Source organism: Antedon bifida, chromosome 4 (genome assembly GCF_963402885.1).
Source record: "Antedon bifida chromosome 4, ecAntBifi1.1, whole genome shotgun sequence".
Taxonomy (NCBI): Eukaryota; Metazoa; Echinodermata; class Crinoidea; order Comatulida; family Antedonidae; genus Antedon; species Antedon bifida.
This window is the reverse complement of record NC_136229.1, coordinates 2,641,044-2,661,866: the sequence shown is the minus strand read 5'-3', so window position 1 is coordinate 2,661,866 and position 20,823 is coordinate 2,641,044. Positions and strand designations below refer to the sequence as shown.

Below are 20,823 nucleotides of genomic sequence, written 5' to 3'. Positions count from 1 at the left end.
TTCTTAGATTATTTGATAAAAACATGGTTAAAATAGTATAACTATATTACACTATTTATTATATATACAGTAAATATAAATGTGTAAAGGTCCATCATTTATTTTGTTCATAGGTCACTTTGGATATTGGGATTGAAATACTTTTTGATGAGCAAACACGTGTTCAAGTCTTCGCCAACAATGATCTCATTGACGCCACGTGTGGTTTGTGTGGAACGTTCAACAACAACATCGATGACGAGTTTCTTACTCCCTCAGGTAAAAAGACCAAACACATTTAAACAACTCTTTAAACTAAGCTAAGACGCAATGTAAGAATGTAAATTAAGCGCAATGCAAGAACGTATTTGACCAAAAGCAAGCGATGGAATACCAAACATTGGTCAAATCACTTGCATTAAAATCTGTCTACACTATCAAACATTATGTGACAAAAAATATGATGTGCCCATATATGGACATGATGATGTCATATCACTACCATATTTGGGCATATCACTGTACTATTTTGGGCACATTACACTATTTTGATAGTGTAGACAGAGCTTTACACTATGTCCTTGCGTTGCATCCTAGTGGGAACCAAAGTTTATTTGCCATATTAGGTTTTTTGTTTTATTCTAAACTAAGGTGATTAAGAGTGAAGTTGTTTGACATCTGACAGGATTTGAACCAATGACTCCGGAGATCAATAGCCAAACATCTTAACCATTAAGATTTACTCCTTATATTTTTGTCTTCTAGGTGTGGTTGAAACAGATCTAGATTTGTTCTGGTTTAATTGGCTGGTAGATCTTTGGTGTAGTCCAAGCTTTACTCCAGTGGTTGCAGCTTGCGTTGCTTACGAAACAATGCAGCCGCTAGCAGATGATCTCTGTGCAGATTTGGTCCATAGTCTTGGTCCATTTTCAGGTAAGACATTTGTGACATGATTCATCTAGTATACTAAAACTTTCACCATACACAGATAATTGTATCTATAATTAGGCCGTGAGAAATGTTATGCTTCTCATTGGCTCGTTCTCATTTTGAAGCGCTATTTAGGTAAACTCTCATCACAAGATTTTAATTGCATGCGCAAATGCAGCTGGATAAGTTGTAAATGCAGTGGCAACCAAACTAGGTATATACCCAGTTATGCTAACTCTATGCCAACAAATTGTAAAAATATATTAAAAGAAGGAAAATAAGGCAGGACTTCCAGTTGGCAACTCATGTTCTTTTTCTTAAAAAAAAACAAAAATGCAGGGATGACAAGAACCATGTCATCTATTTCCTTTGTCCTTGTTTTTTTTTGCAAGCGCTGTCAACACTATCAAACTTTATGTGACAAAAAATTGTGATGTGCACTTGTATGGACATGATGATGTCATATCACTACCATATTTGGGGACATCACACTTTTTTGTCAAACTAGTTTGATAGTGTAGACAGACCTTTATTTTACAATATACTTGATGAAACATAAACAGGCCATGATATACTGTGACTACACAGTACATTGCATCCAAATTTTGGCGATTTAGTGACCACAACCATCTTTCCGATCTTGATCTGTTGTTTTCCCATGGTCTATTTTTAGATAAGCCTTAAGGAGGTAAGCCTTAAGGAGGTAAGCCTTAAGAAGGTAAGCCTTAAGAAGGTCAGCACAAGGCTAAATTATCTTTCACTATCCCAGTCAATCCGCTTCAAATCCTTGTCATCCTACTCAGATATCCCGCTCTTTTCCTACTAATTCCACTTCGACCTTTGACACGGTCAAGGGTGTGACATTAGAGTGCTTGGCAGGGTACTAATTCATCTTAATCCATTTCAACAAGGCCCAGGAATTTGTTCATTTCCCCTGGTTTACCAATTGATATATTTTACACAATAAAGAGTTTCCAAAGTGATACATTTGCATATTCATAATTATGCGCAAAACTTTCTGAAAGAAGTTCACATTTGCAGTTATATAAGATAGATTGTCCCCAAAACAATTTTTTTTTCAAATTTGTTGTTGAATATGTGGAACAATCTTCCTGATCCTATTAAAAATGCATCCTCTCTCATAGTTTTAAAAACACTATTAAAAACCCATCTTTTTTCTTTGTAATTTGTTTCTGTTTTTTCTCTCAGCGCTTTGGGACAATCTTTTGATTGTATAAACGCTATATAAATCGAACAACATAACATGACATTTAATGTCACATAATAGTTATTCACTTTGACCAAATTATTTTCCTGAAAAAAATGTAATTTAAAGCAAAAAATACATAATTTATCTGTCAGACAATCGTTTTTGGTTAAAATTAACAGTTTCTTTTGTCTTTTTAAAAGTGAAATAATTTTTTTTTCACAGAAGTGAATAACTTTATTAAAACTGCAAAATGGCCTATTCAAAGTCTGATTTATTAATCTTAATTTTTTATGTTTTTTGGGGGACAATACATCTTTAAACCTTTCGTCACACATAAAATAACAAGCATGATAACTTTTTTTTTTAAATAGCCTGTCACAGTAAGGTGAACCCTGACCCCTACTATGCAGCTTGTCAGTCCGACGTATGTAGCTGCGTTGAGGGCGCCAACTGTCATTGTAATATTTATTCGCAATACGCAGCTGATTGTAGTGCAAATATGGTGACCGTTTCCTGGCGACCAACAACTCAAGGATGCTGTGAGTACACATTTAAATTTTTTTAATCTTATAAATTATTATTTTCAGATACTACTCATTTATTATTATTATTAAATTATTGTAATTTGTATATAAGCACTCAACTTAGCATATGGCTATTTCTTAAAGCTTGGTTCGCACTAGGACATAATGCAAGGATGTAAACTAGTTGGCCAATGACAAGCGACAGTTTGGATAATCAATTGCTTGTGATTGGTCAGATTAATTTCCTTTTGCTTACGTCCTTGTATCCAATTGGGAACCAAACTTAAGACTTCGCTAATTACCAAAATACTAATTTATATTAATTTTTTTAAGTGACCCAAGAATACTTGACATTACGGCTTTAAACAAAATATGGTGGAACAATAGCAATATAGTGCATCTATCCATAGTACTGTACCTAAAGCTCTGTCTACACTATCAAACTTTATGTGACAAAAAAATGTGATGGACACAATGATTTCATATCACTGCCATATTTGGGCACATTACACTTTTTTTGTCAAACTAGTTTGATAGTGTAGACAGAGCTTTATTAATTAAGAAATAACCTCAATACATTTGATTATACATTTTTTATGGTTAATAATTATGACTTAAATAATACTTCATAGCTCTCATTTGTCCTGTTGGCACTCAATACAGTGAATGCCACAACACGTGCAAATCATCTTGTGGAGCCCAACTATCTGAGGTCAAATGTCATGACACGTGTGTATCAGGTTGCTCATGTCCTCCGGGGATGGTCTTCGATACAAACGGCTACTGTATTCCTGAAGACAGCTGCGAATGTCAGGCGTTTGGAAGATCGTTCGGTTCTACAGACATACTAAGCCTCGAATGCAGTAAATGGTAAGCATTACTTTATCTTTTACATTTCAAATATGATTTAAAACATAACTATAATTACAAAATATAGATACGTTACTTAATTTAAATTTTAGTTTTTTCACATGAAAATTTATAAATACATACATACATAAAATTACATTCTTCACTCAGACAGCGTCGTAAGACGAGACCCAATGAGTTGTATTGTCGGGCGAAAATTGAACATGTTTCATGTTCCCCGGTGACCTAAAACCATGCAACTTTGTCTCAAGACGGGATTCACCTCAATCAGCACCGAAAAGTCTTTTCGGGAATTGTCTTATGCTGTCTGAATTGGCCTTAAGTTAATTAGTTAATAAAATGATTTTGTTCATAGTTCATGTGAAAAGGGGTCATGGAACTGTATATCAACTGGTTGTTATTGTGGCGAAAATGCTGAACTAACTGATTGCAAGCTACCAAATGAATGCCAAAAGACATGTGCAACTTTAAAGAGTGAGGCAGTCTGTTCTGACACTACATGCTTCCCAGGATGTCAATGTTCATCTGGATATGTCTTGGACGAAGTGTCTCGCAAATGTGTTTTGCCGTCTGATTGTTCATGCTATCATGGTGGAGTGGCGTACGCCTCTGGATCTGAGGCGAACATTGGTTGCAAGAGTTGGTATGTAGAATTTAATTGATAATTTGATGGGAAAATTTGTTTTTGTTTTTTTCATTTCTAAAAACAATTATGGTGCAGACCTTTCTACCGTTTTGTTCTCCCTTTTTAAGTCAAGTCTTCAAATGTTTTTTTTATTGACGGATGGATGGCCCCCCAATCGTGCCCCCCACACTTCTACTATGTATTTATAGTATTACTGTATATCCTTCTTCGGATTGTGAATAAAACAAATAAATAATTATTATGCATAATTCTGTTGTTTAGTCGATGTTTAATTCCAATATTTTGCCATTACAGTAATTTTATATTTTTTTTTACAGTTCTTGTTCTGGTGGAGAATGGACATGCAATACTGACAAATGTCAAGGTATGATAATCTTACATTTATATTTCCTGTTTAAATTTAATTTAAAAAGCATGCTTGTATTATTGGTATGTTTCAACATTGACACCCAAAGACAGTGTGTACCACATTCTAAAAGCATTTCGATTCGGAGCAACTGGTTGTACCTAAAGTCATTTTAATTGTATATAATTAATTCATTAACTAATTATTTAACTCAACTCTATTAGTAAACTGGCTGGATTAAATTAGGTGGTAAAATTACAACTCCACTCCCAAAGACTTGTAATAAGTCTTTGTTTATGTAGAGCATCTTGTGTATATGTTTGTCTTGTGAACCTCTGAGGGTCCCTAATGATCAGCAGTTGCTGGATGGACCACCCTCAATAAATATGTTAAAAAAAAAATAAAAATAAAATCAGTCCCGAAGTATGTGCCAACTTTCTATACTATTGAGTAAAGACTCAAGACTGAGCCGCAATTTGCTGAAATTTGCTCTTAAGTAATATATTATTATTATTATTATGTATATTATCTGTGATAGAACCATTCTAATTTCAACTTCTTGTAGGCTCATGTATGGCATGGGGTGAATCCCATTTCACCTCTTTTGATGGTCAAATGTTTGACTTCTCCGGTAACTGCCAATATGATTTGGTAAGCGTGAACGATGTTGCAAATAATATGAGATTCAACATTGGAATTCGCAATGAAGTTTGCAGTACATCAGGACTAACATGTATCAAAGCTGTTATAATCAAACAGTTTGATCAAGGTATTACTTTTTTGTCATTTTGATGTTATCATATTTAGGACAGATAATGATTTTAAAAAAAGTTGAAAATGGTGGAATAAGAGTAATTACTCTGGCCATGGCTGTTACTTTCTACTGGCAAATTATGTACTTTCTATAAACTTGTCAAATAAATAATATTTTTACTATATTAATGGTGTTGGTAGTTTCAATAGAGAATAACATAGATTTACCGCCAATGATAAACCAACGGTAATGAGTATACTGAAAAAAAACTTTCTTATGTCCATTATCATGATAAAATAACAATAGAAATTCTTCTTAAAGATTGGCAAATATTAGTACGATAAAAAAAAAATATATATACAGGCCTGTATATATATAGAATATATAGTAAACAAAAAAAATAAAATATACAAAACACATACATTATTGCACAAAAAGTGGTTACAATTACTATTACAGTTATTAGTATCCACAAAGGAATACAGGCAACTTAATTATTATTATAATATTTTTGTTTTTACCAGTTGTGGGCCAATGGGACACTTTAAAACTTGTACAAGGTGCTCCAGTAGTTGCCCCACGGGGTGCAGGTCTCAGTTTAAGAGAGCGTGGTCAATACATCATTGTTGATTCTTGTCTTGGCTATACAATCTTGTGGAACAGAGGAACATGGTTGCAAGTCAAAGTTCAACCTTTCTTAAGAAATAAGGTAAATTCGGCAACAATTATGTATGCCTGTTTACTATGATTTAGGCATTATTCTCTTTCTCTATCTTTCTTATATTTAGATAAATTCATTCACTATCCTTCTTAAAGCTCAGGTACAGGCATGAATTTTAAATATAATATTTGGTTAATTGTACATAAATCAAATATTTGTAACAGAAATCAAGACGAAAAAACATGAATTTCCCTTAATATGGTCAAATACAAAATTTGGCAAAATTCTTCCATAAAAACCAGAAAGACTTTTTTTCAGTAGTTAGGTAGTTAACCTAATGTAATAACGTGTCTGGTGACTCCCTAGAAGGTGAAAAAATATGGTGGATATACGGTGGATAATTTTTGCTATAGCATGAAAATAAAAATTTGAAGTTGGATAAAAATACCAGAAATGTAATATTCAAGTTATATTACCTATATTTAGTCATCTGATAAAATTTTTTACCACACCGTTTATTTTTCATAGCTTTTTAAAATGCCTCTCTTTTTACAAAATGTGTGTACAAAAGAATAGAGATTTTACTATGTAATTTGAACTATCCCCCCACTGATAAGAAAGTGCTTATTTTCAACAAGCTCTTGTAACACAAATAAAATCCCAAAAAATATGAAACATAGGGGAAACTATAGATCGATAATTGTTGGAATGTATGATAAATATAAATTTTTTTCCCGCACCTGGCCTTTAAAGGTGGCAATTCCGTTCACAGGACAAACATATACACAAGATGCTCTACATAAACAAAGTCTTATTACAAGTCTTTTGGGAGTGGAGTTGTAATTTGTAATTAGAAAAAATCCTGACATCGCAGGACTTGAACCCAGAAACCTTGGATTGGTAGTGATGCTTGGCTACCAATCCAATGTACCTGGGTCCACTACGTGGAGATGTTATTATCTGTGATTAATAGCAAAATAATTTAAATGTTTTAAATGTTATTTTGTGTAGGTTAATGGTCTATGTGGTAATTTTGACGGCAATAAAACCAATGATTTTCAATCAAGAGACAGCAATGAAGTAATGTCAGTGGTGGACTTTGGAAATAGTTGGAAGGTATTACTCTATCTTGTCTTGTGTCTGTAAAATAAAACTTGTGCTCAAAAGAAAATCGGTTTCAAATACTCAACAATATATATCTCTGTTTTTAAGATTTGCATGATAAAAATCAATATTATTTTGTTACAAAGTTGGAGATACACCATGTACTGTAAAACCATGGAGCCTTTGCAGCCAAGCTGAATTGGGGATTTTTTTTGTGCAAAATCCAATATAATTTTCATTTAAAGTCATTATCAACTTTTTTTAAAGGTGCATAGAACATGCCCAGATACCAGCCCAATCGTAGTGGAGCCTTGTGCATCTTCTCCTCATCTGGAGCTGTGGGCACAGAAGAAGTGCAGTGTCATCACAGGGTCAAAGTTCAGAGCGTGTCACGGTCTTGTATCACCAAAACCGTTCTATGATAAGTGTGTATCTGATACCTGTGCCTGTGATTTTGGTGCTGACTGTGAATGTATGTGTACCGCTATTGCGGCGTATGCCCAGGAGTGTAATGAACACGGAGTACATGTTTCATGGAGGACCGATAATCTTTGTCGTAAGTGTGCCCAAATATGGTAGTGATATGATGTCATTGAAATATGACATCACATAGTTTGATAGTATATACAGAGCTCTACTCTATTAAAAAGAACTGTCAAAATAATCAGTTGACACATATATGTCATTAGCGACGTAGCAATGTTAAACTAGCTATGTAATGTAGTGTATTGTTATATCTAGGGTAGAAGGTGTCCGTGACCAAGACACAACTGGTACTGGTAATTGGTCCCTAGGTCATTGCAAATTGAATGACCCCTAATTTCTCATCTGTAACAGTAACTTTGCCGACATTTGCAACCCATCTTTGTTATCGTTAAAGTTCTGTCTACACTATCAAACTACCAAATATGGTAGTGATATAGTCAAATATGGTAGTGGTATGACATCATCATGTCCAAATATGGGCACATCGCATTTTTTTGTCACATAAAGTTTGATAGTGTAGACAAGACTGTACTAAATACTGTACAAACATAATTAAGCTTATGTCTATTAAATTGTGTAAATAATTCTTTTAATGTTTTAAATTGCAGCAATGCAGTGTGCTAACGGTGGTGCTAGCAGCGGTCCTGAATGCTTGCAGTACAGTCCTTGTGTCGATGTATGTGGTGGAACCTGTATTGAAGGATGCTGTCCAAAGAATGCAATTATGTACAACGGTGTTTGTATCGAACCAGATGATGAATGTCCAAGTTGTGGTACTGGCTATCAAATTGCAACCTATGGTAAGGTCATCTTCAATATAGTGACAACACTAAACGAAGAAGTAACAACGATAGTAGATACAGTTACAGTTATTAGGGAGTTTTCGCAATCTTATGAATACGATAACGAAAACGGGTACGTCACGCACACGTATTGGTTTTTCGTAAGCCAGTAAAAATCTGTTTTGCATGGCAACGAAATATTGAGGGCGCCGTCCAAAATATGACTGCGGTAAATTTGAGCGAAGCGCAGGTACGTGTTGCTTGGTGCTTGGCTGCCTAGGCCTAGCGTAACATCAAAGCGATTGAGGACTTTAAAAACTGCTATTTATCAAAATTGACCTGGCATTTTAGTAAATTACTTTAGTAAATTACTTTCAATAAAAGTATAATTATATTATAATCATGAATCATTCCTGATTTAAATGCAAAATGTGCAAAATAGATCAAAAACTATCGTTTTGTAGTTACGAATATGACTGGTGATATTCGTCAACACGAATACGTCTTACGAATATGAAATGGGGATCAGCTCAAAAGTTTCACAAATGTGTGACGTATCCGTTTTCGTTATCGTATTCGTAAGGTTGCGAAAACTCCCTAATGTTTGAAAACTGTATATGTATAGTTACAACACTAAAAAAAAACTACAACAAAATTATCCTTTTTTTTTGGACATAAGGTAATGGTATTGTTTGAGATCTGTGTTCAATTTCCCAGGTTCACTTGTAAATGTTGCTATGTCAGACAACAAAGAAGTGTATTTAAGATAGACTTATCGTTTAGAAATATATTGGTTTTCTAAATACATACAGTTATTGTTAAAAAAATAACATTGTTTTTGTAGGTATTACATACAGTTATCGTTATTACCAATTCTTTTGGACCATTACCGAGGGATACAAAATCACTTGGACATACCTAGGAAATTGTAAGTTTTCAGCAAATTATAGAACTCTTACATCAATTTATTCATCATTATTTTATAGCTGTAATAGCTGTATCAACACAGCTGCTGCAAGTGAATTAATAATAATAATATCCTGGATTTATATAGAGCCTAATGTTGTGAAACCTCTAAGCGCTGAACATTATTACCCCAGTCATTTTTTGGGATCAAACATGTATGGAAACATACTCCCATAATGCAGCTAGTAATCAGCGCGAATTAAAAAGTAATATGATATATAGATTTTAAATTTAAATTTCAATAATGTATGTACTTCATTTAGCATATTGCTGGACTCAGTGGTTTGATGATGAAAATGGTGGAAATGTCTCCCCATCTGCAAACTATGAGGTTGAATCAATCGATGACATTTATGCTCGGTATCCATCTTTGAGCTGTAGAAATCCAACGGCAATCCAATGCCAGACCACTGATGGAGTTGGATATGATCAAACTTCACAGAATGTACAGTGTGATCCAAGCTATGGTTTAAGATGTACAAACAGTCCAGGAAACACATGTTACAACTATAAAATCAGATTTATTTGCTCAGATTTGTGCAGTCAATATATAATTCGCGAGTATGGATTGATTGGAGGTTCTAGCTCTACAGGTGGCACATATGTATCTGGTGGAAGTACAGGATCACACGTTTCTGGTGGCTCTCAAACTGGTGGAGGTGGCACTGCTACTGGTGGCACTGTATCAGTTGGAACACAAACTGGAAGTATGGGTGGTGCAGGAAATGTTGGTGAAGGAGATTCAGAAACAAGTGGAGGCATGGGCACAGGAACCAGTGGCACTGCTGCAGGTGAAACACCAGCTAGTGGAGGCATGGGCACAGGAACCAGTGGCACTGCTGCTGGTGAAACACCAGCTAGTGGTGGCATGGGTGCTGAGATTGTTTCAGGGCAAGATGGTAAAGATACTGAGCCAAAAGATTCTGGTGAAGATGAAGAGCCATCTGGTGAAGTTGATACTGATGCTCCAGATTCTGGAACTGATGGTGCTGCAGGTGAAACACCAGCTAGTGGCGGCATGGGTGCTGAAATTGTATCGGGACAAGATGGTAAAGATACTGAACCAAAAGATTCTGGTGAAGATGAAGAGCCATCTGGTGAAGTTGATACTGATGCTCCAGATTCAGGAACCGATGGTGCTGCAGGTGAAACACCAGCTAGTGGCGGCATGGGTGCTGAAATTGTATCAGGACAAGATGGTAAAGATACTGAACCAAAAGATTCTGGTGAAGATGAAGAGCCATCTGGTGAAGTTGATACTGATGCTCCAGATTCAGGAACCAATGGTGCTGCAGGTGAAACACCAGCTAGTGGCGGCATGGGTGCTGAAATTGTATCAGGACAAGATGGTAAAGATACTGAACCAAAAGATTCTGGTGAAGATGAAGAGCCATCTGGTGAAGTTGATACTGATGCTCCAGATTCAGGAACCGATGGTGCTGCAGGTGAAACACCAGCTAGTGGCGGCACAGGTGCTGAAATTGTATCAGGACAAGATGGTAAAGATACTGAACCAAAAGATTCTGGTGAAGATGAAGAGCCATCTGGTGAAGTTGATACTGATGCTCCAGATTCAGGAACCGATGGTGCTGCAGGTGAAACACCAGCTAGTGGTGGCATGGGTGCTGAAATTGTATCAGGACAAGATGGTAAAGATACTGAACCAAAAGATTCTGGTGAAGATGAAGAGCCATCTGGTGAAGTTGATACTGATGCTCCAGATTCAGGAACCGATGGTGCTGCAGGTGAAACACCAACTAGTGGCGGCATGGGTGCTGAAATTGTATCAGGACAAGATGGTAAAGATACTGAACCAAAAGATTCTGGTGAAGATGAAGAGCCATCTGGTGAAGTTGATACTGATGCTCCAGATTCTGGAACTGGTGGTGCTGCTGCAGGTGCAACACCAGCTAGTGGCGGCATGGGTGCTGAAATTGTATCAGGACAAGATGGTAAAGATACTGAACCAAAAGATTCTGGTGAAGATGAAGAGCCATCTGGTGAAGTTGATACTGATGCTCCAGATTCTGGAACTGGTGGTGCTGCTGCAGGTGCAACACCAGCTAGTGGCGGCATGGGTGCTGAAATTGTATCAGGACAAGATGGTAAAGATACTGAACCAAAAGATTCTGGTGAAGATGAAGAGCCATCTGGTGAAGTTGATACTGATGCTCCAGATTCAGGAACCGATGGTGCTGCAGGTGAAACACCAGCTAGTGGCGGCATGGGTGCTGAAATTGTATCAGGACAAGATGGTAAAGATACTGAACCAAAAGATTCTGGTGAAGATGAAGAGCCATCTGGTGAAGTTGATACTGATGCTCCAGATTCTGGAACTGGTGGTGCTGCTGCAGGTGCAACACCAGCTAGTGGCGGCATGGGTGCTGAAATTTCAACTGGTGCGGCTCAACCAAGTGGTCTATATCTTGATGCTGAAGGTAGATGATTGTTATTTTATTAATATATATTGTATTGCATAATTTTGTAATATAATTTTATTTTAATTATTCACTCCAAAATGTATAAATTTTGTTTACATCTATACAATGAATTACAATTGTTACAACTGTAAAACAATGCAACCATTAAAGATGGCCCACAAAAACATGAAAAATGAAGATTAATTAAATCAGACTTTAAATATGTTATTTTGTAGTTTTAATAAAGGTAATAACTTCCATAGAAAAAAAATGAAAGAAAAATAATTTTTTCCACTATAAATTGACAAAATAAATGGTTAAATTCAACCAAAAACCCATTGGCCATTTTTTTGATTTAAATTACAGTTTTTTCAGGTAAATCCATTTTTTTTTATCCAATTTTTGGTCAAAGTGGATAACTATTATGTTACATTAAAATGGCATATTCAACAAAAATTTGGTTAAGAATTATTTTTTCGGGGGGACAATACATCTTTAATGTAATAATAATTCTTAACTTATTACTTTTGGTAGGTTATTGCTGGACACAATGGTTTGATGACGAGAATGGTGGTGAGGTATCTCCATCAGCCCAATTTGAAAGTGAATTTATCACAGACATTTTCGCAATGTATCCAACAAAGAGCTGTAGATATCCTACAGGGATTCAATGTCAAACAATTGATGGTATTTCTTACGACCAAACCTCTCAAAACGTGCAATGTGACGCCAGATTTGGTTTGAAGTGTGTGAACAACCAAGGCGAAACATGTTTAAACTATAAGATTCGCCTTGTTTGTGCTGAGTTATGTAGTCAGGAAGGAGTACCAGAATTGATAACAGATGCTGATGGATCGCAACCAGGTGGCGGAGCGAGTGGAACAGGATCTGACAGCACCAGTGGCACAGATTCTGGCACAGGTTCTGGCACAGACTCGGGAACATCTGGTACTGGTATAAGTGAAGAAAATAGTAAAACAGTAACCGAAGTAACTACTGGAACAAATGGTGCTTCAGTAGGATCACTCCCCAGTATATCAGGTAAATTAATATTTGATTATTCAAAAATATATTGAATTTAGATATTAGTTGTTTCGAAATTTTGGAATAATTTTATTTAAAACTGTCAAATTATCTTTACAGGAATGCTAAAATTGTTAAATCAATTTAATGTAACTTTCTGCATTTTTAGACTACTGTTGGACACAATGGTTTGATGATGAAAATGGTGGTAATGTTTCTCCTTTTAACAAATATGAGATTGAATCGATTGATGACATCTATGCAAGATATCCAACTTTGAGTTGCAAGAACCCTAAAGGAATCCAATGTCATGCTCCCAGTGGAAAGTATGATCACAATGTTCAATGTGATACAGTCTTTGGCTTAAGGTGTACTAACACCAAAGAAAAAACATGTATCAATTACAGAATTCGACTCATCTGCCCAGAATTATGTAGTCAACAGGGAGCTACAGATTCAGGCTCTACTACTGCAGGAGAAGGTGGCATAGATTCTGGTTCAACAACTGGAGGATCACACACCAGTGGAGGAATGAGTGGAACAGTTATTTCTGGTGGTAGTGATGGTACAGACTCTGGAGCATCCGGTGCTACTGGAGGATCACAAACCAGTGGAGGAATGAGTGGAACAGTTGTATCTGGTGGTACTGATGGCACAGACTCTGGAGCATCAGGTGCTACTGAAGGATCACAAACCAGTGGAGGAATGAGTGGTACAGTTGTATCTGGTGGTACTGATGGTACAGACTCTGGAGCATCAGGTGCTACTGGAGGATCACACACCAGTGGAGGCATGAGTGGAACAGTTGTATCTGGTGGTACTGATGGTACAGACTCTGGAGCATCAGGTGCTACAGGAGGATCAGAAACCAGTGGAGGCATGAGTGGAACAGTTGTATCTGGTGGTACTGATGGTACAGATTCTGGATCATCCGGTGCTACAGGAGGATCACAAACCAGTGGAGGCATGAGTGGAACAGTTGTATCTGGTGGTACTGATGGTACAGACTCTGGAGCATCAGGTGCTACTGGAGGATCACAAACCAGTGGAACAGTTGTGTCTGGTGGTACAGGAGTAAAGATACCCAGTGTTACAGGTACTTTAAGATTTATTACCATAATCAAAACACTATTACAAAACCAATTTAAATGAAACTACATTATACAGTATTGTATGAAAATGTAAAATTTATACAATTTAAATTTTTATTAGAAAATTACAACATTCTTTTACATCATGCTTATATTTTAAACATTTCTTATTTAACAGGTTTCTGTTGGACACAGTGGTTCGACGATGAAAATGGTGGCAATGTTGATCCATCTGCTCAATATGAAATTGAGTCTATTGACGACATCTTTGCACGATATCCAACATTAAGTTGCAAAAACCCTAAGGGAGTCCAGTGTCAAACAAACAATGGTGTTTACGATCAGTCAGTCCAGTGTGATGTAGAATTTGGTTTAAGGTGTACTAATAGTGAAGGAAAGACTTGTGCAAATTACATGATCCGATTTGTTTGCCCAGAATTGTGCAGCCAAGGAGGAGTTACAGATTCAGGCTCCATGGGAGGACAAGGTGGAATCGATTCTGGTTCAACAACTGGAGGATCACACACCAGTGGAGGCATGAGTGGAACAGTTGTATCTGGTGGTACTGATGGTACAGATTCTGGATCATCCGGTGCTACAGGAGGATCACAAACAACTGGAGGAATCAGCGGAACAGTTGTATCTGGTGGTACTGATGGTACAGACTCTGGAGCATCAGGTGCTACTGGAGGATCAGAAGCCAGTGGAGGAATGAGTGGAACAGTTGTATCAGGTGGTACTGATGGTACAGATTCTGGAGCATCCGGTGCTACTGGAGGATCACACACCAGTGGAGGCATGAGTGGAACAGTTGTATCTGGTGGTACTGATGGTACAGATTCTGGAGCATCCGGCGCTACAGGAGGATCACAAACAACTGGAGGAATCAGCGGAACAGTTGTTTCTGGTGGTACTGATGGTACAGACTCTGGAGCATCAGGTGCTACTGGAGGATCACACACGAGTGGAGGAATGAGTGGAACAGTTGTATCTGGTGGTACTGATGGTACAGACTCTGGAGCATCAGGTGCTACTGGAGGATCACAAACCAGTGGAACAGTTGTGTCTGGTGGTACAGGAGTAAAGATACCCAGTGTTACAGGTACTTTAAGATTTATTACCATAATCAAAACACTATTACAAAACCAATTTAAATGAAACTACATTATACAGTATTGTATGAAAATGTAAAATTTATACAATTTAAATTGTTATTAGAAAATTAAAAGATTCTTTTACATCATGCTTATATTTTAAACATTATTTCTTATTTAACAGGTTTCTGTTGGACACAGTGGTTCGACGATGAAAATGGTGGCAATGTTGATCCATCTGCTCAATATGAAATTGAGTCTATTGACGACATCTTTGCACGATATCCAACATTAAGTTGCAAAAACCCTAAGGGAGTCCAGTGTCAAACAAACAATGGTGTTTACGATCAGTCAGTCCAGTGTGATGTAGAATTTGGTTTAAGGTGTACTAATAGTGAAGGAAAGACTTGTGCAAATTACATGATCCGATTTGTTTGCCCAGAATTGTGCAGCCAAGGAGGAGTTACAGATTCAGGCTCCGTGGGAGGACAAGGTGGAATCGATTCTGGTTCAACAACTGGAGGATCACACACCAGTGGAGGCATGAGTGGAACAGTTGTATCTGGTGGTACTGATGGTACAGATTCTGGATCATCCGGTGCTACAGGAGGATCACAAACAACTGGAGGAATCAGCGGAACAGTTGTATCTGGTGGTACTGATGGTACAGACTCTGGAGCATCAGGTGCTACTGGAGGATCAGAAGCCAGTGGAGGAATGAGTGGAACAGTTGTATCAGGTGGTACTGATGGTACAGATTCTGGAGCATCCGGTGCTACTGGAGGATCACACACCAGTGGAGGCATGAGTGGAACAGTTGTATCTGGTGGTACTGATGGTACAGATTCTGGAGCATCCGGCGCTACAGGAGGATCACAAACAACTGGAGGAATCAGCGGAACAGTTGTTTCTGGTGGTACTGATGGTACAGACTCTGGAGCATCAGGTGCTACTGGAGGATCACACACGAGTGGAGGAATGAGTGGAACAGTTGTATCTGGTGGTACTGATGGTACAGATTCTGGAGCATCCAGTGCTACAGGAGGATCACAAACAACTGGAGGAATTAGCGGAACAGTTGTTTCTGGTGGTACTGATGGTACAGACTCTGGAGCATCAGGTGCTACTGGAGGATCACAAACCAGTGGAACAGTTGTGTCTGGTGGTACAGGAGTAAAGATACCCAGTGTTACAGGTACTTTAAGATTTATTACAATATTCAAAATACTATTACAAAATCAATTTAAATGAAACTACATTATACAGTATTGTATGAAAATGTAAAATTTATACAATTTAAATTTTTATTAGAAAATTACAACATTCTTTTACATCATGCTTATATTTTAAACATTATTTCTTATTTAACAGGTTTCTGTTGGACACAGTGGTTCGACGATGAAAATGGTGGCAATGTTGATCCATCTGCTCAATATGAAATTGAGTCTATTGACGACATCTTTGCACGATATCCAACATTAAGTTGCAAAAACCCTAAGGGAGTCCAGTGTCAAACAAACAATGGTGTTTATGATCAGTCAGTCCAGTGTGATGTAGCATTTGGTTTAAGGTGTACTAATAGTGAAGGAAAGACTTGTGCAAATTACATGATCCGATTTGTTTGCCCAGAATTGTGCAGCCAAGGAGGAGTTACAGATTCAGGCTCCATGGGAGGACAAGGTGGAATCGATTCTGGTTCAACAACTGGAGGATCACACACCAGTGGAGGCATGAGTGGAACAGTTGTATCTGGTGGTACTGATGGTACAGATTCTGGAGCATCCGGTGCTACAGGAGAATCACAAACAACTGGAGGAATCAGCGGAACAGTTGTATCTGGCGGTACTGATGGTACAGACTCTGGAGCATCAGGTGCTACTGGAGAATCAGAAGCCAGTGGAGGAATGAGTGGAACAGTTGTATCAGGTGGTACTGATGGTACAGATTCTGGAGCATCCGGTGCCACTGGAGGATCACACACCAGTGGAGGCATGAGTGGAACAGTTGTATCTGGTGGTACTGATGGTACAGATTCTGGAGCATCAGGTGCTACTGGAGGATCACAAACCAGTGGAGGCATGAGTGGAACAGTTGTATCTGGTGGTACTGATGGTACAGACTCTGGATCATCAGGTGCTACTGGAGGATCACACACCAGTGGAGGCATGAGTGGAACAGTTGTATCTGGTGGTACTGATGGTACAGATTCTGGAGCATCAGGTGCTACTGGAGGATCACAAACCAGTGGAGGCATGAGTGGAACAGTTGTATCTGGTGGTACTGATGGTACAGACTCTGGAGCATCAGGTGCTACTGGAGGATCAGAAACAAGTGGAACAGTTGTGTCTGGTGGTACAGGAGTAAAGATACCCAGTGTTACAGGTACTTTAAGATTTATTACCATAATCAAAACACTATTACAAAACCAATTTAAATGAAACTACATTATACAGTATTGTATGAAAATGTAACATTTATACAATTTAAATTTTTATTAGAAAATTACAACATTCTTTTACATCATGCTTATATTTTAAACATTATTTCTTATTTAACAGGTTTCTGTTGGACACAGTGGTTCGACGATGAAAATGGTGGCAATGTTGATCCATCTGCTCAATATGAAATTGAGTCTATTGACGACATCTTTGCACGATATCCAACATTAAGTTGCAAAAACCCTAAGGGAGTCCAGTGTCAAACAAACAATGGTGTTTACGATCAGTCAGTCCAGTGTGATGTAGAATTTGGTTTAAGGTGTACTAATAGTGAAGGAAAGACTTGTGCAAATTACATGATCCGATTTGTTTGCCCAGAATTGTGCAGCCAAGGAGGAGTCACAGATTCAGGCTCCATGGGAGGACAAGGTGGAATCGATTCTGGTTCAACAACTGGAGGATCACACACCAGTGGAGGTATGAGTGGAACAGTTGTATCTGGTGGTACTGATGGTACAGATTCTGGATCATCCGGTGCTACAGGAGGATCACAAACAACTGGAGGAATCAGCGGAACAGTTGTATCTGGTGGTACTGATGGTACAGACTCTGGAGCATCAGGTGCTACTGGAGGATCAGAAGCCAGTGGAGGAATGAGTGGAACAGTTGTATCAGGTGGTACTGATGGTACAGATTCTGGAGCATCCGGTGCTACTGGAGGATCACACACCAGTGGAGGCATGAGTGGAACAGTTGTATCTGGTGGTACTGATGGTACAGATTCTGGAGCATCCGGCGCTACAGGAGGATCACAAACAACTGGAGGAATCAGCGGAACAGTTGTTTCTGGTGGTACTGATGGTACAGACTCTGGAGCATCAGGTGCTACTGGAGGATCACACACGAGTGGAGGAATGAGTGGAACAGTTGTATCTGGTGGTACTGATGGTACAGATTCTGGAGCATCCAGTGCTACAGGAGGATCACAAACAACTGGAGGAATTAGCGGAACAGTTGTTTCTGGTGGTACTGATGGTACAGACTCTGGAGCATCAGGTGCTACTGGAGGATCACAAACCAGTGGAACAGTTGTGTCTGGTGGTACAGGAGTAAAGATACCCAGTGTTACAGGTACTTTAAGATTTATTACAATATTCAAAATACTATTACAAAATCAATTTAAATGAAACTACATTATACAGTATTGTATGAAAATGTAAAATGTATACAATTTAAATTTTTATTAGAAAATTACAACATTCTTTTACATCATGCTTATATTTTAAACATTATTTCTTATTTAACAGGTTTCTGTTGGACACAGTGGTTCGACGATGAAAATGGTGGCAATGTTGATCCATCTGCTCAATATGAAATTGAGTCTATTGACGACATCTTTGCACGATATCCAACATTAAGTTGCAAAAACCCTAAGGGAGTCCAGTGTCAAACAAACAATGGTGTTTATGATCAGTCAGTCCAGTGTGATGTAGCATTTGGTTTAAGGTGTACTAATAGTGAAGGAAAGACTTGTGCAAATTACATGATCCGATTTGTTTGCCCAGAATTGTGCAGCCAAGGAGGAGTTACAGATTCAGGCTCCATGGGAGGACAAGGTGGAATCGATTCTGGTTCAACAACTGGAGGATCACACACCAGTGGAGGCATGAGTGGAACAGTTGTATCTGGTGGTACTGATGGTACAGATTCTGGAGCATCCGGTGCTACAGGAGAATCACAAACAACTGGAGGAATCAGCGGAACAGTTGTATCTGGCGGTACTGATGGTACAGACTCTGGAGCATCAGGTGCTACTGGAGAATCAGAAGCCAGTGGAGGAATGAGTGGAACAGTTGTATCAGGTGGTACTGATGGTACAGATTCTGGAGCATCCGGTGCCACTGGAGGATCACACACCAGTGGAGGCATGAGTGGAACAGTTGTATCTGGTGGTACTGATGGTACAGATTCTGGAGCATCAGGTGCTACTGGAGGATCACAAACCAGTGGAGGCATGAGTGGTACAGTTGTATCTGGTGGTACTGATGGTACAGACTCTGGAGCATCAGGTGCTACTGGAGGATCACAAACCAGTGGAGGAATAAGTGGAACAGTTGTATCTGGTGGTACTGATGGTACAGACTCTGGATCATCAGGTGCTACTGGAGGATCACACACCAGTGGAGGCATGAGTGGAACAGTTGTATCTGGTGGTACTGATGGTACAGACTCTGGATCATCAGGTGCTACTGGAGGATCACACACCAGTGGAGGCATGAGTGGAACAGTTGTATCTGGTGGTACTGATGGTACAGACTCTGGAGCATCAGGTGCTACTGGAGGATCACAAACCAGTGGAGGCATGAGTGGAACAGTTGTATCTGGTGGTACTGATGGTACAGACTCTGGATCATCAGGTGCTACTGGAGGATCACACACCAGTGGAGGCATGAGTGGAACAGTTGTATCTGGTGGTACTGATGGTACAGACTCTGGAGCATCAGGTGCTACTGGAGGATCACAAACCAGTGGAACAGTTGTGTCTGGTGGTACAGGAGTAAAGATACCCAGTGTTACAGGTACTTTAAGATTTATTACCATAATCAAAACACTATTACAAAACCAATTTAAATGAAACTACATTATACAGTATTGTATGAAAATGTAACATTTATACAATTTAAATTTTTATTAGAAAATTACAACATTTATTTACATCATGCTTATATTTTAAACATTATTTTTTATTTGACAGGTTTCTGTTGGACACAGTGGTTCGACGATGAAAATGGTGGCAATGTTGATCCATCTGCTCAATATGAAATTGAGTCTATTGACGACATCTTTGCACGATATCCAACATTAAGTTGCAAAAACCCTAAGGGAGTCCAGTGTCAAACAAACAATGGTGTTTACGATCAGTCAGTCCAGTGTGATGTAGCATTTGGTTTAAGGTGTACTAATAGTGAAGGAAAGACTTGTGCAAATTACATGATCCGATTTGTTTGCCCAGAATTGTGCAGCCAAGGAGGAGTTACAGATTCAGGCTCTATGGGAGGACAAGGTGGAATCGATTCTGGTTCAACAACTGGAGGATCACACACCAGTGGAGGCATGAGTGGAACAGTTGTATCTGGTGGTACTGATGGTACAGATTCTGAAGCATCAGGTGCTACTGGAGGATCACACACCAGTGGAGGCATGAGTGGAACAGTTGTATCTGGTGGTACTGATGGTACAGATTCTGGAGCATCCGGTGCTACTGGAGGATCACAAACCAGTGGAACAGTTGTATCTGGCGGTACTGATGGTACAGACTCTGGAGCATCAGGTGCTACTGGAGGATCACAAACCAGTGGAGGCATGAGTGGTACAGTTGTATCTGGTGGTACTGATGGTACAGACACTGGAGCATCAGGTGCTACTGGAGGATCACAAACCAGTGGAACAGTTGTGTCTGGTGGTACAGGAGTAAAGATACCCAGTGTGACAGGTACTT

General features: G+C 38.5%; 1 protein-coding gene across 1 annotated transcript in view; it reads left to right on the top strand.

Moving 5' to 3' along the window:
- The window catches only part of LOC144841395 (uncharacterized), a 35,488-nt gene that overhangs the window by 5,239 nt on the left and 9,426 nt on the right, over window positions 1–20,823 (top strand). The window contains exons 6-27 of the mRNA XM_078697717.1: window positions 114–258; window positions 745–912; window positions 2,491–2,658; window positions 3,276–3,513; window positions 3,869–4,156; window positions 4,477–4,523; window positions 5,071–5,274; window positions 5,784–5,968; window positions 6,932–7,036; window positions 7,292–7,580; window positions 8,119–8,310; window positions 9,137–9,220; window positions 9,522–11,696; window positions 12,213–12,719; window positions 12,871–13,797; window positions 13,971–14,894; window positions 15,071–16,081; window positions 16,258–17,268; window positions 17,445–18,455; window positions 18,632–19,306; window positions 19,829–19,903; window positions 20,080–20,817. Coding sequence (XP_078553843.1) covers window positions 114–258; window positions 745–912; window positions 2,491–2,658; window positions 3,276–3,513; window positions 3,869–4,156; window positions 4,477–4,523; window positions 5,071–5,274; window positions 5,784–5,968; window positions 6,932–7,036; window positions 7,292–7,580; window positions 8,119–8,310; window positions 9,137–9,220; window positions 9,522–11,696; window positions 12,213–12,719; window positions 12,871–13,797; window positions 13,971–14,894; window positions 15,071–16,081; window positions 16,258–17,268; window positions 17,445–18,455; window positions 18,632–19,306; window positions 19,829–19,903; window positions 20,080–20,817 — 11,167 coding nt within the window. The remainder of the gene's footprint in view (window positions 1–113; window positions 259–744; window positions 913–2,490; window positions 2,659–3,275; window positions 3,514–3,868; window positions 4,157–4,476; window positions 4,524–5,070; window positions 5,275–5,783; window positions 5,969–6,931; window positions 7,037–7,291; window positions 7,581–8,118; window positions 8,311–9,136; window positions 9,221–9,521; window positions 11,697–12,212; window positions 12,720–12,870; window positions 13,798–13,970; window positions 14,895–15,070; window positions 16,082–16,257; window positions 17,269–17,444; window positions 18,456–18,631; window positions 19,307–19,828; window positions 19,904–20,079; window positions 20,818–20,823) is intronic.